Source organism: Ovis aries, chromosome 25, assembly GCF_016772045.2.
Source record: "Ovis aries strain OAR_USU_Benz2616 breed Rambouillet chromosome 25, ARS-UI_Ramb_v3.0, whole genome shotgun sequence".
NCBI lineage: Eukaryota > Metazoa > Chordata > Mammalia > Artiodactyla > Bovidae > Ovis > Ovis aries.
Genome location: NC_056078.1, coordinates 5,437,146 through 5,453,287, shown reverse-complemented (window position 1 = coordinate 5,453,287; position 16,142 = coordinate 5,437,146). Strand labels below are relative to the sequence as shown.

Here is a 16,142-nt window from a genome sequence, read left to right as displayed (position 1 = left end):
TACTTCAATATAAGATTCATGTCAAAATAGTCCTAGAAATAGGACTTATATCAAAGTGATATGATCTAGGTCTTATTTTAGGATATATGAAAACCTGGATTCAGAAATGCCCTGATGTTTAATGGGCTAACAAAAATCTATTGCTTTTCCCTTAAAATGAGTGTGTGAATCTGATATGAAGGGCATAGCAAAATGAAATCTGGTCCATTTGCTTCTCTTTATGACCAAACTCTGTTTGCCCTGTAAATTCCATCATAGAGATGTCTCAGATTTTGCAGAAAAAAATGCTGAAACTAGGATTCTCTTTAGAGAGGTACTTTCATACAAAGCTGAACTTCCTTGTGCGTGTTCATCAAAAGAATTCCCAAATGCATATGAAATCTACCACAGAATTGTAGGACTATTAGACAGTTTTATTTCTACCTCATAAAAATATTTCAAAACCTGTGGGAGTTTTATGAAGCCAGCACTCATCAATCCATATCATTCCCAGTTCAGGGGCCCATGAGACTCCTCTCAAAGCAAATTAGGGACATTGATTTTTGAAGCAAACTGTCACATAATATACACTTCATATCAGTGCATAATAGGTTTTAAATCTTATCTCTGTCCCTCAAAATATATGTATTTGTGTGTATATATGTGTGTGTGTATGTGTGTGTATTTGTGTGTCTCTGTATATTTGTGTATATATGTGTGTGAGTAAAATAAATTTTATATACTTACGTAATATTCAAGACAAACATGTACATTTAAAATATGAAACTTTATTTTAAATGTCAGGTGTTCTACTATATTTTTAAAAGTCCATTAAAAATGTCAGTCAGCATCTCCTCTCTTCCTTTCCACTTCTCTTTGCAGAAATAAGACTATTTGAGCAATAAACTAAACTTTTCAGATAAAATACCCAGTGCATTTGATCATTTTCTTGCAAAATCCTTCTTCAGATCTGTGGTTCTGATCTTCCTCAAGTGTCAATGTTTTCTCCTCTGTCCCAAAATTAAAATTAAAATGTCCTGGGACTTCCCTAGTGATCCAGTGGTTAAGACTCCCTGCTTCTACTGCAGGAGACAGGGGTTCAATCTCTAGTTTGGGAAACTGAGATCCCACATGCTGCACAGTGTGGCCAAATAAATAATTTATTTATTAAAATACATTAAAAAAATTAAGAAATATAAACATCCTCAAATGCATTTTTTTTTTTTACTATATTTCTGAACTTGACGGGCTCAACTCCTGCTAGAAGTCTGGCTCCTTAGCTGCTCCTGAGTCTGTGGAAAGCCCCATCCATCCCACAGTTAGTCTTTTACAGGGTTCCCACCCGTGCAGGGCAGACCTGCCCAAAGAGCCTGGACAGGGAGGCAAGCCCAGGCCCTGGAGGGAGTAGTAGGTGCAGTGACTCGGGACTGATCAGCCTGGAGGGGGACTGTCAGAGTAAGGAGAAAGGAATGGAAGAAATGGGCAAAGCCATTTTATCTTTCTGTGTCCCCTCCACCACAAATCTCAGTTTTGTAAAATGATCCTGAATAGTTGCTTCTTGTTCTCAGTTTGTTTATTTAGTTGTGTGTGTGTTAAATTGCAGAGCTGTAAAAGCAGTGAAAGCATAAGAAGAGACATTTCCAGCAGTTTCTTCTTCCTTCTTTCTCAGGCAAGCTTGTCTCTTAACTCTCCGTGGAAAATATCTGTGTTTTAAAATAATTGGGAAAAGGAAATGCTAATGTTTCCCTAATTGTACTTTATTGAGTCATCAACGTCAGGAAGTTTTTCCTTAAATTACATCCAGAATTCCCTTGCTGATGTCAAAGATTATTTCCTTTAGTTTTATCTTCAGAGTCAGTGGCACCCAGCTGTCTCTCTTCCCAGTGCAGAAAGTTTGGGGTTGATAAACCAGAAAGGTTATTTCCCTTCAGTGTATTTTCTGCATGCTTAATTCTTCCTGTGAACTTCATATATGTTTGAGAGTGGTACCTTTTAAAATCTTTTTTAAGTTTTTAATTTTAAACTTCTTATTTTATATTGGAGTATAACAACTTTTGTGATAGCTTCATTTGGACAGCAAAGGAGCTCAGCCATACATATATATGTATCCATTCTCCCCTAGACTCCCTTCCCATCTTCGCTGCCACATAACACTGAGCAGTTTCCTGTGCTATACAGTAGGTCCTTCTTGGTTATCCATGTTAAATATAGCAATGTGTGCATGTCAGTCCCAGACTCCCAATCTATCCCTTTCCCCATCCTTCCCCCCTGCTAACCATAAATTCATTCTCTAAGTCTGTGAGTTAGAGTGGTACCTTTAGAATTAACCTAGAAGTATACATTCTGTAGCATACCCAGGCCATACTTGAGTGCAGGTTCATATAGCCTTGAAGAATTACACCCTTGCATGACTTGAAATATGCTCTTCTCAAGTTCATTCCTTTGCAACCAAGCTCTTTAGTCAGGCCTCTAGAAATCCGCCTCTGAGCCCCTCACAAATAACTTCTTCCTTTGGGCTATCACCCTACCACGTGTTATAACAAACCCTAAAACAGGCAGTTATCTAAAAAGATGTCCAACACTATTGAATGGCAGAGATACAATAATGAAACAACCTCTAAAGCTGGGAACTTCTATCAATTATAGTGATACCCAGCCTTTTGAAATGGGAAGTTATGAGATGTCCACACACTTTGCACAGTTGGCTGTAGAAGTGTTTAGGGTGGTGTAAGATATAGTACACTGAAGTGGGGGCTTGGTCCTGATCTTGCCACTTTGAGTGAGTCTCTTCCATTCTCTCTATTTTATTATTTGATTTATAATTTGAAGGGATGATATTCTAAGTTAAGAAGACATCTTCCAAATTGAAAATAATCTTTCCTGAAGACGGCATGGTTTTGCAAACGTTGGTATTCTAAACATGAAAAAATAACTTGTATATATCCAAATAGTCTTTCTAGCCATGATTTCCTGAGAAAATTGCCTCCTATTTTGCATATTATATAACTGCATCTGTTGAAAAAATGAACAAGGCAAAGAACTTGGAGCTTGAGGGTGTTGCCAGTAGAAAGCCTAGGGAGATCCAGGTGGTCTGCCTTTTTGGAGTCTGCCCAAGCTCAGGGGAGCCCAGGTTCTTTCTGGGAAGAGTTGTGTGAGGATCTGAGGTTGGCATGGAAAATACACACAGCCACACCTGGAATTTGAACTACTTGCCAGCCTTCACCTCACCCTGCTTCTTGGAAGAATAAGTGTGCCACTCTAGCGTCATCTCATTTTTACATTGTTAAAGGAAATACTGTCCCTTCTGTCCTGTCCCTGTGGCCACAGAGCTGTTCATTCATCTAACAAATGATCCTATCTTTTATGTCTCCTGCATTGGCAGGTGGGTTCTTTGCCCACCAGGTTCCTCTGTTCATGGAATTCTCCAGGCAAGAATACTGGAGTGGGTTGCCATTCCCTTCTCCAGGGGATCTCCCTGACCCAGGGATCGAACCCAGGTCTCCTGCATTGCAGGCAGATTCTTTACCATCTGAGCCACCAGGGAAACAGTCTTTATCACTAGCATCACCCAAAAAGGAAACAGGCTTAAAAGTTTGCCCAGTATTTTTGTGCTAATAATCAGCAGAGTTGGGAGGGAACCGGCAGTCCTGCACCAGAGCCCATGCTTTTAACTACTGCTCTGCGCTGGGAAAAACCAACCTTCTGTGTTCTTGTAGATACCTAAATAAAATGATCTGGGCGGTTTCCTTCTTAGGTCTGCATTGCAGAGTAAGGGAGAAATGGTTATTCAAATCTAGGGCATTGGTACCATACATATTTATTAAGGGCCTTTCAGGGCCTGGGCCCTGCACAGAGTGTTCAGAAAACACTGGGGTAAAACATGAGTCTCTGCTGTCAATAGGCTCAACCCAGTGGAGGGATCACAGATTAATCAAATGATCTTTATACAGACCTGTAGTGACAAGCTGAGATAAATGCTAAGAAGTAGAGGGAGGGCAGTGTCCCTCCCCTCTAACTCCACTGTTTCACGTTAGATATTTTTACCTCCTGTTCTCTTGCCTACTAACTGCTAGTTTAGCAGGTAAAGAAGGAGAGTCCCTCAGTACTAGGAGCTGTCCTTTCACGTTTGCACTGCCGAGATTTAATTAAGTAGAGAGTAAATGAGAGAAGAATTAGATTAGGGTATTGGGTGAATAAAAGTAGGTAAACTTAATTATTTAAGTATATTTAGTTTCACTTTAATTTATTGTCTGCAAAGACCATCCATCATGGGTGCCCTTTCTTTTCCAATTAATAAAAAACTAACATTAGCATACTACTTTGCACCATGGAAGGCCATTTCAAATATCATTAAGGCATTGCAGCAATATTTCAGGAAGGGTGTCATTGTCATTCTGCTTTTTACAGAAGCAGAAGCTGAACCACGAAGTCCCTTCCACAGAATCATTCATTTCAGGAAGTGATGAGCCTGGAATCCACTTCTGCTGACATATATTCCCCTGACTTGTTTCTCCTTGTTCCTTTGGGGGACCATTATTTTCATGGTCATGGTTACTAAATCCTTCTCATGGTGATTTTTTCTGTTTTGCATTCTTAATGGGCTGCATTTGAAAGGAAGCCCTCTACCTTCACGAAATTAAACACACAAAGAGGCAAGCACGGAGAAATCAGAGGGAGGAAATAGCGTTTAGCAGGTTTCTGTCTTTTGGAAAACTTTTTGTCCATGTTTTTGTAACAACCAAGTATGGGATGAAAGAGGAGAAGGTTCAGATGGGTGTCCAGAGCAGGGAGAGGAAGAGTATAGATAAGGATGGCAGGGGTCACCTCCATGCACCCCCAGTACCCCCAGAGCCCAGCTTGGGCCTCCCAGAAGCCACTGCAGGGGAAGGATGGTATTCTCCGCATTTCTTCTGTGTGAGGCTCCACTTAAATGCCACTCTCTGGACTCATTGGAACCTCTGCTTCTTGCCCAGCGAGCACCCAGCACCAGGCACTTCCCTGTGCGTTGCCTGTCACTCCTCATCACAATCACTTGTATTCTTCCCTACCTCGACATCTGTGCTGTTCTCCGCAGAGTTGTGCTCCTTGGTGCCTGGCACCTGGGAGGTGGCCAATAAATGTTGGGCGAATGAACTTTCAAGAAAGACTAAAACTCCCAAGTTCCAGAATAAATTGCCTGTCACTGAGGGTGTGGTTGGAATGAAAGAAATTAGTTTTAAGTTCATGAGATATCTTTGCTCCGATAGTCTATCATTTCTGTGGCATTTTACTGCCTGGCCCACATTCGATCTAAGCTACCTATTTTCTTCACCTTCTTTTCTTTCTTTCTTTTTGTTTTAATCTGTACAGTGTTTTATATATCTTTATTATTGAAATCCTTTCTGCCAAGGTGATATTGAAGCTGGTGAACTGCACAAGAATATTTCTTTTCTTTTTTAATTGGAGGATATTTGCTTTACAGTATTGTGCTACTTTCTGCTGAACAACAATTGTGAATCAGCTGTAAATATACATATATCCCCTTCTTCTTGAGCCTCCCTCCCACTCACGCCCAGCCCCATCTTCTTTCCTTGTTGAAACATTTTTTACACAAGGGTCATAGAAGAGGGATGAATGTAATCATGAAAACTGTAATTGTGTAGTCATTCTCTCAAGGATGGGTTGATGTGGTAACATTGGTGCCAAGTACAGGTCAGTTCAGTTCAGTTCAGTCACTCAGTCATGTCCGACTCTTTGCAACCCCATGAACTGCAGCACGCCAGGCCTCCCTGTCCATCACCGACTCCCGGAGTTCACTCAGACTCACGTCCATCGAGTCAGTGATGCCATCCAGCCATCTCATCCTCTGTCGTCCCCTGCTCCTCCTGCCCCCAATCCCTCCCAGCATCAGAGTCTTTTCCAATGAGTCAACTCTTCACATGAGGTGGCCAAAGTACTGGAGTTTCAGCTTCAGCATCATTCCAAGGGAGATGCAAACTGCCCCTCCCCAGGGAATCCTGAGAGGGCAACTCCTACCCATGCCCACAAGTAACAGGACTAAGATATCTTAAAAATTGATGTAGATGTGTATTAAAGATGGTTCTAATGCAAGGGGAGAGCTTCTATTTGTCTGGGAAGTGAGGGAGATTGCACCAAGCAGGTGGGACTTTTTATACTGGACACTGAAGCATGGATAGGAGTTCACCAGGCAGAGGTGAATGAACTTGGTTCATTGTGGAAGAGCTCTCTGGGCAGATGAAATGTTGTACATGAAGGTGGGGTGGTGGGGACAAGAGGCAACACATTTTTATGGTTTTGCTGCTGTGACTCTCCTAAATGTGTAGAAGGAGGCTGAAGAGTTGAGCTTGGGCCAGATCCTAGTTGGGTTATTAGCTTCCTATGAAGTAGATTATTTTGGGAGGCAATAGGAATCTCTGAAAAATACTGATTGAGGGCAATCATGTGACTGATTTGCATTTTATGGAAGGATGTCCACTCTTTTATTACAAGGGGGATGAATCATGGGGTCAGTGGAATGAGGAGTGTTGTGGGGAGGGATGTGGAGACCATCGTTAGATCTTCCCATTATGAAGCAGTTAACAATAGCCCTGGAATGAGGCAGTGGAAAGCTGAGCCAGTTGGATGCAATAAAAGGAAGGGTCCGATTGGAGGTGCATTGCAAGGTGCATCAATGACACATTAGGACCAGCTGACTGTGGATAGAAGGAGAGGAAACAGCCCAGGACAGTCTGGCACAGAGCGCTGGGTACCAGTCACCAAGTAGAGGCTGCACTGAACTTCTCATAACCAACAACTTTAAAAAATGGCCGGGTGTATAGAAAAGTACCCTTGCAGCAACCCTTATGTATGTGTTATTTTCTGAAGAACAGCAAGCTAACACGGTGTTCAGAGATGTAAAGTAACTTAACCAAGGCCACACAGCTTATCCCTGGCAGGACTAGGATTCAAATCCACGTTGGCTCGCCTTGAAGCCTGTGCTGTGAGGAGATGCCCCATGTGACAGAAGCAGTGGCAGGTCAGGAGCCTCCTGCAAGGCTGACAGGGGCACTGGAGGAAAGGAGAGAGTACCCTGGCTTTGCATGGTAACTGAGGTGGGGAACCTTTGCATTTCTATTTTACTTTATTGACAGCTAGTTGGTTTACAATATCATGTTAGTTTCATAAAAATGTCAGCAACCTCAACATCTTTATAGGCAGGGAAGTTTTTGTTCAGTTGCTATGTCGTATCTGACTCTTTGCAGCCCTGTGAACTGCAGCATACCAGGCTTCCCTGTCCTTCACTATTGCCCTGAGTCTGCTCAAACTCATGTCCATTGAGTCAGTGATGTCATCCAACCAGGCAGGGCAGTAGGGACCAATGAAAAAAAAAAACAAACTACAGACCAATATCACTGAAGACCATAGATGCAAAAATCCTTAACAAAATTCTAGCAAACAGAATCCAACAACATATTTAAAAGATCATACATCATGACCAAATGGGCTTTATCCCAGGGATGCAAGGATTCATCAATATTTGCAAATCAATCAATGTGATACACCACATTAACAAATTGAAAGATAAAAACCATATGATTATCTCAATAAATGCAGAGAAAGCCTTTGACAAAATTCAACATCCATTTATGATTAAAAAAAAAAAAGCCTCCATAAAGCAAGCATAGAAGGAACATACCTCAACATAATAAAAGCCATATATGGTAAACCCACAGCAAACATTATCCTCAGTGGTGAAAAATTGAAAGCTTTTCCCCTAAAGTCAGGGGCAAGACAAGGGTGCCCACTCTCACCATTACTATTCAACATAGTTTTGGAAGTTTTAGCCACAGCAATCAGAGAAGACAAAGAAATAAAAGGAACCCATATTGGAAAAGAAGAAGTAAAACTCTCACTGTTTGCAGATGACATGATCCTCTACATAGAAAACCCTAAAGACACCACCAGAAAATTACTAGAGCTAATCAATGAATATAATCAAGTTGCAGGATATACAATTAATACACAGAAATCCCTTGCATTCCTATACACTAACAATGAGAAAACAGAGAAATTAAGGAAACAATTCCATTCACCATTGTAATGCAAAGAATAAAATACTTAGGAATAAATCTACCTAAAGAAACAAAAGACCTATGTATAAAAAACTATAAAACACTTATGAAAGAAATCAAAGATGACACAAATAGATGGAGAAATATACCATGTTCATGGATCGGAAGAATCAATATTGTGAAAATGAGTATACTACCCAAAGCAATCTATAGATTCAATGCAATCCCTATCAACCTACCAGCCACATTTTTCACAGAACTAGAACAAATAACTTCACAATTTGTATGGAAATAAAAAAAACCTCGAATAGCCAAAGCAGTCTTGAGAAAGAAGAATGGAACTGGAGGAGTCGATGTGCCTGACTTCAGGCTCTACTACAAAGCTACAGTCATCAAGATAGTATGGTACTGGCACAAAGACAGACATATAGATCAATGGAACAAAATAGAAAGCCCAGAGATAAATTCATGCACCTATGGACACCTTATCTTTGACAAAGGAGGCAAGAATATACAATGGAGAAAAAACAATCTCTTTAATACGTGGTGCTGAGAAAACTCGTCAACCATTTGTAAAAGAATGAAACTAGGACACACACAAAAATAAACTCAAAATGGATTAAAGATCTAAACATAAGACCAGAAACTATAAAACTTCTAGAGGAAAACATAGGCAAAACACTCTGACATAAATCACAGCAGGATCCTCTATGACCCACCTCCCAGAATAATGGAAATAACAGCAAAAATAAACAAATGGGACCTAATTAATCTTAAAAGCTTTTTCACAATGAAGGAAACTATAAGCAAGGTGAAAAGACAGCCTTCAGAATGGGAGAAAAAAATACCAAATGAAGCAACTAACAAAGAATTAATCTCAAAAATATACAAGCAGCTCCTGCAGCTCAATTCCAGAAAAATAAATGACCCAATCAAAAAATGGGCCAAAGAACTAAACAGACATTTCTCCAAAGAAGACATACAGATGGCTAACAAACACATGAAAAGATTCTCAACATCACTCACTATCAGAGAAATGCAAATCGAAACCACAATGAGGTACCATCTCATGCTGGTCAGAATGGCTGCTATCCAAAAGTCTACAAGCAATAAATGCTGGAGAGGGTGTGGAGAAAAGGGAACTCCCTTACGCTGTTGGTGGGAATGCAAACTAGTATAGCCACTATGGAGAACAGTGTGGAGATTCCTTAAAAAACTGGAAATAGAACTGCCGTACACCCCAGCAATCCCACTGCTGGGCATACACACCAAGGAAACCAGGAACAGACACATGTACCCCAGTGTTCATCGCAGCACTGTTTAAAATAGCCAGGACATGGAAGCAACCTAGATGTCCATCAGCAGATGAATGGATAAGAAAGCTGTGGTACATATACACAAAGGAATATTACTCAGCCATTAAAAAAATGCATTTGAATCAGTTCTAATGAGGTGGATGAAACTGGAGGCTATTATACAGAGCAAAGTAAGTCAGAAAGAAAACACCAATACAGTATATGAATGCATATATATGGAATTTAGAAAGATGGTAATGATGACCCTGTATGTGAGACAGCAAAAGAGACAAAAGAAAAGACTTTTGGACTCTGTGGGAGAAGGCGAGGGCGGGATGATTTGGGAGAATGGCATTGAAACATGTATATTACCATATATGAAATAGATTGTCAGTCCAGGTTCAATGCATGAAACAGGGTGCTCAGCGCGAGTGCACTGGGATGACCCTGAGGGATGGGATGGGGAGGGAGGTGGGAGGGGGGTTCAGGATGGGGAACACATGTACACCCGGTGGCTGATTCATGTCAATGTATGGCAAAAACCACTACAATATTGTAAAGTAATTAGTCTCCAATTAAATAAATTTTAAAAAGAGAGGATATCTGTCCTCCATGTCAGGGATGTGTGTGGACTAAGAGGAGGACTTCGTGGGCATGAAGAGCAGGTCCGCCCAAGAAAGAAGGAAGGACCCCTGTCCCTGGGCGTGGGAAGAGGGGGCTGAGAGGGCACTTTGCTGACTCCAAAGGGAAGAGAAGAGGAAGGCAGAGAATGCTTTTCTAACTGCTCTGGAATTCATTGGCAAAATTGATGGGAAGAATCAGGAAAATAACAGGTGAAGCCTTGGAGCCTTCAGGACCCCAGAGACTCCCTGCGCTAGCCCTGAGAATAGTTATCTGAGAGCTTGGAGGAGACCTTGGTGGAGACTGGACGCCTGGAGGTGCGTCAGCAGCTGGCCTTGCCTCCTGACTGCTCCGCTACAGCTCTGCAGCCCCTGAGAGGCTGTGTGCCTTCAGTTCTTTCCAGATACTGCTCTCCAGGTCCTGGAGAGACAGGACTGGGGCAGGGACAGAAGGAATGCATTTTAATGTCTAGGAGGGAGAAACTTGTCAAAGTGAAACCCCTTTCTGTTCCCGGTATGATGTAAACTCCTTCAGCCCATCTGAGTGGTTACAAGTATAATCTGAGCACACTTGACTCAGTCACTTCTATTTTTGATTTTAAGCAAAATGAACAATTTGTCCTCATCAAATAAGGCACTCGGTGAGTTAAGGGATCAAAATCTTAAGGGAGAAGTCTTGGAGTCCTTTCCTCAGTCCAGCTTTCAGAGGCCATTGGCAGATTCTCTTGATGGAGGTTGAAAAGGCTGAATATACAGAGGTTTCCTTCCTTGTGTAAAAGACATGATCCTTCTATCAGGAAGGAGACCTCGGTCCCGGATCACTGCACCGCTCACAATGGGAACACATATTCCCTGTGTTTCTTCTTTGCCCTGGGTGCAGTGCCTCGGTTATTGGCATCTGGGCTGATATCCAATTAATTGTGAAGTATCTTGCTGTTTTCCTTTTGAGCCGTTCTTCTCTTCACGGAGCCTAAGTCCACTAGTTGATTTGGTTTCTTATGCCACATTGACACATGCACAGGAGACGCGGATTTAATCCCTGGGTCGGGAAGATCCCCTGGAGGAGGACATGGCAACCCACTCTGGTATTCTTGCTTGCAGAATCCCATGGACAGAGGAGCCTGGCCGGCTACAGTCCATAGGGTCACAAAGAATTGGGCATAACTGAAGTGACTGAGCTTGCATGTACTCACTCCCTTTTAAACCATTGATTAAATAAATATTAATAAATACAGTCTTTATAGTTGTTATTAAGTATTGTATTGAATTCAAAAGCAGCAACATGTGCTTAATGTTTCATCTTATAAAAATCCTGTACTTAATTTCAGAAAAGATGAAGTTAATATATTCTTATCAGTCAGTCATTCAGTTCAGTTGCTCAGTCGTGTCCGACTCTTTGTGACCCCATGAATTGCAGCACGCCAGGCCTCCCTGTCCATCACCAACTCCCGGAGTTCACTCAGACTCACGTCCATCGAGTCAGTGATGCCATCCAGCCATCTCATCCTCTGTCATCCCCTTCTCCTCCGGCCCTCAATCCCTCTCAGCATCAGAGTCTTTTCCAATGAGTCAACTGTTCGCATGAGGTGGCCAAAGTACTGGAGTTTCAGCTTTAGCATCATTCCTTCCAAAGAAATCCCAGGGCTGATCTCCATGTACAATTTGTTTGAAATGCCCCCTCAAAATCAATGCTGGCACATTCATGGGCAAGATTTCCAGGAGCCATCAGGTGCTTGCATGTCCACTGGTGGGAATGACCCCAGAGCACCATGTCTATCCAGCTGGACCTTGGGGAGGCTGGCTAAGTATGTTCTGGAATGTGATCCTGCTCTTCCACACCCAGCCGTGGAATGACTTGGCTCTCTGATCTTTTGCTCAGGAACCCTGGAGCACGCAGCACATCCCGGCACTGTTTTCAGCTTTCTGTGGCCTCTTGGTTGCACTTTCCTACCATCTGAGCAGGCAGAGCAGCGACCCTTCTGTGCTCCTGTGAGTAACACACACACACACACACACACACACACACACACACACATACACACACAGAGCTGTCCACTGGCCCTGCAGCCTCACCCTCTCATCCAGTGCTCAGGGTGCTTGAACTCTTTCCCCATTAAACAGCTAGTCCCTGGGTGATGGTGAGAGAAACCCAGGACTAACCAGAAATGAATGAAAACCAGAGGTCAAGTTCAAGGACATACTGAACCTTGGCCCTGGTGCTTTTGGAGAAAAGCTCACAAAGCCAGTGATAGATGTCCTCTTGTACCTAGGCACTGTCTTTGACCCTCCCTTGGGGAGTTGTATGAGAAGCACCAACCTTGACAAGTAGTCCCTCTGGGTCCATGAAGCGGCATCACTGCCTTTATGCCAGAGGGATAAAGTCTACCCTGGGGAGACTAGACTCGCATCTCTGGAAGGAAAGGTTTTGTTTTGTTGCTTTTTGTGCTTAGTATGGCCAGTGCCCTCTGGATTTAAAGTGAAGTCTGTGCCAAAGTTTTAAAATGTGTGTAATAATAACCCTTAGTCACTAGAAAATATATCTTCAAATCTTTCCTTTCTTTGTATCTTTTAAGTGTTTGATAAATATGCACTTTGGACCTGAAAACCCTTCAGGTGATGCCATAGTTCCAGGTACCAGTCAATCAATTCAGTTAGGCATCAACCATCTCATTTGACCACATTTATGGGAGATGCAGAGACCTAGATTCGATCCCTGGGTAGGGAAGATCCCCTGGGGAAGGAAATGGCAAACCCACTCTAGTATTCTTGCCTAGAGAATTCCATGGACAGAAGAGCCTGGTAGGCTACAGTTCATAGAGTCACAAAGACTTGGACATGACGAACAGACTAACACAGGGGAGATACTGACTTAAGTTATAAAAGCAGATATAAGTGTTTGGGGGGAGCAGAAAAAGTGATAGTTTTAGGCCGTCAGGTGCAGCAAAATGAAAGACGTGGAAAATCAGAAAATTTAAATATCATTTGCACAGATTTTCTTAACAAATATTTTACCACATTGAGGGCTGGCTGAAATAATCTCTGTGAGCTTAGCTAGCTCATGATGGTCAATGGGACCCATACCTGCTGTGGACAGCTTTAATCTGGATGGAATTTGAAAATCCACCCATTGTCTTTGTGGTCACCTGTACACACTCCTTTTTTTTTTTTTTTCCTACATTATGAACAATTTAAAGGAGAGAACACTGGCTTTTGTCCTTTGTGAGTGTGAGGTCAAAGGTGAAGCTGTTTCCCTCAGACTTTGAAATAGGCACATCTTTTTTTTTTTAGACTGGAGCAGTATTTCTTGCATTTTAATATGATGGGAATCACCTGAGGATCGTGTTATACTGCAGATTCTGATTCAGGTCTAGAGTGGGGCCCAAGATTCTGCATTTTTTTTAAAGGTACATATTTTGAAAAGTAAAACTTGTGTATTTTTTTCCATTTTCAGGTCCTTTATTCAGTGCAAATTGCTTCATAAATTTTTACATCAAAATCTAGAAGAGTTAGCTTCAGACCCTCTGCCCATGAAGATGAAAGATTCCGTGGTAAGACATTTGTGCTGTATAATGTATGAGGGAGCATCGCTTGACTTGGTGTGAAGGAGACTGTTGAGCTGGATATTCAAATGAGCCACCTTCAGACAGTTCCATGCACTGCTGGCCCCAAATAGCAGGCAGGATGGGCATGAATAGAGCTTGCCCATTAAATGTTCAGCCAAACGGCAGTCCTCTCTGCATCTTCTGCCTCTGTCTCCTGCTGAGTTCAAGGCATTCCTTCCTGTGTATTTTGATTCAAGGTTGACATCTGCACATCCCTTGGGAGGGACCCTTGCGCTTTAGATTTATGGCTAGGATGTTGTGGGCTTCCCAGGTGGTAAAGAACCCACCTGCCAATGTAGGAGACATAAGAGACGTGGGTTCTATCCCTGAGTTGGGAAAATCCCCTGGAGGAAGGCATGGCAACCCAGTATTCTTGTCTGGAGAATCCCATGGACAGAGGAGCCAGGGTGGGCTATGGTCCATATAATTGCAGAGTCAGACATGACTGAAGTGACTTAGCATGCATGCTAGGATTTTGTGGACGAGGCCGCCATATTGGTTGGAGCACAGAAGAGGAAAAGGAAGGAGGAAATGAAGGAAGAAAGAAAATAAAGGCTGTACAAAAGAGACACAGATGTATAGAACAGTCTTTTGGACTCTGTGGGGAGAGGGAGAGGGTGGGATGATTTGGGAGAATGGCATTGAAACATGTATAATATCATATAAGAAAGAAATCACTAGTCTAGGTTCGATGCAGGATACAGGTTGCTTGGGGCTGGTGCACTGGGATGACCCAGAGGGATGGTATGGGGAGGGAGGTGGGAGAGGGGTTCAGAATTGGGATCGCGTATACACCTGTGGTGGATTCATGTTGATGTATGGCAAAACCAATACAATATTGAAAATAATAATAATAAAATAAAATTTTTTAAAAAAGAGTGAGTCAGAGACCTTGTACATTATATCTAGGGGCAAGAAATTCTCTTCAGCCCCTCCCTCCCAATTATGACAAGAAATGTACCTATATATGTGATTGAGAGAAGGATAATGCAAAAATATATAAATTTAGATATATACATTTAAGTCACATACATATGCATTATCTTTGCAATGAAATTCCCAACCAGGTATGTATCATAATGTTATAAAATTTTACATCAGCTATTTTTCTGATTTCAAATTGATATTTTTATTTTGAAAGCTAATGAAGTTCAGGAAGGTGTATTTATTAGAACAAATATTATTCTATATTTTTAATCTTCTTACATAGCAAGATGTTCACCTGTTGTAATTTAGTTTACATTCCCCAGAAATACTTCTCTGTGTGAAGTACTATATAAACAGGTTTATATGAACATATATAGTCTTAAAATTTTCCTCACTATATATGTATATATATACACTGTTCTTCATATGTTATATAATGTTTATGTATATATGCATATATAAAATGCATATATAATTGTTTAAGCTTTATAGGTTTATAATGCATAGTTCTTATTTAAATTATTTCAATAGATTTGAATGACACACTTTTTACTAATCAGATTTATTTATATAAGATAATATTAAACAGTTGCTTATAAAATGTTTTTCCTATAATTCATATGCATTTATATATGAGAATTTTGGAGGGAATAGAGAAAGGTGTTTTTTTTTTTAACTTCTCCTAAATTTCTCTAATAAGTTTGTAACAGAATTAGAAGCTTTTCTTGCACCACTTATCCAGTTTTTAGTTTTCCTAGTGTCAATGCCATGCTGATACAATTCTCTCCCCCATATCTTGGTCTTGAAGATGATGTAAGTGAAATCTACTCCTTGGGTATAGGGCCCCAGGGGTTGAAGTGTGTGAGGGATTTGCAAGGGGCTCAGGTCGAAGCAGAGAAAATCAGCCTCCACGAAGGGGAGGAAATGATCATTTATGGAATTATTTTAGGTCAGATACACTTTACATGGTATCTCCTATGAGCAAACAAATATTCAAATATTTTCCCCAGTTATTCATCAATGTAGAATTTGGTTTAAAGCTTTCTTACATAAAAAAAAGAAAGAAAATAAAGGCTGTAAAGGAATAATATTTTCTTTGTTCACCAGGAAAATGGCTTGGGGGCAGTTTCAAACACCCTTTGAACAGGTGTATCTCTTTGGCATCAACTTACAAACCTTGATAGTTTGAAAAGCAGAGCTCATTGATTAGATAATCTCTCACTTGAGTACTGAGCTTGGAGCAGTCTGCTGTCTCCCAGTCTTGCTTTTCCTGTGTGTGTTTTTTTATTTGTTTGTTTGTTTCTCTAGGAATAACAGATAAAGCGAAAACCATTTAATGGGATAGTGATTGCAAGCTCCTCCAGCCAGGAGATGAATCTCATTTGTCCTGGCCTCTGGGCTCTAGTCCGTGGGAGTGCAAAGAGTTGGACACAGCTTAGTGACTGGGCACGCACACGTGCACCACAGCACCAGTGCCTCATGCCTAGTGGGTGCTCAGTGCACTGCACTGAATTTAGAAGAGTTAAATGCAATTCACCATTTCAAGACAATGTGCAAGAATTATAGCCAACGCAATAGCACTTAAAAGAATTCATACTCAGACCTCTGTGCCTTTCTTTGAGTGTAGTTAGTGTTCAAGCTAAAGCATTGAGCATTGGTTACCGCAGG

General features: G+C 41.4%; 1 protein-coding gene across 2 annotated transcripts in view; it reads left to right on the top strand.

Moving 5' to 3' along the window:
* Positions 1–16,142, top strand: part of PCNX2 (pecanex 2) — a 311,506-nt gene that overhangs the window by 114,883 nt on the left and 180,481 nt on the right. For both annotated transcript variants that reach the window (XM_012104979.5, XM_060406546.1), the window contains 2 exons: positions 11,825–11,934; positions 13,397–13,493. In XM_012104979.5, coding sequence (XP_011960369.3) covers positions 11,825–11,934; positions 13,397–13,493 — 207 coding nt within the window. The remainder of the gene's footprint in view (positions 1–11,824; positions 11,935–13,396; positions 13,494–16,142) is intronic.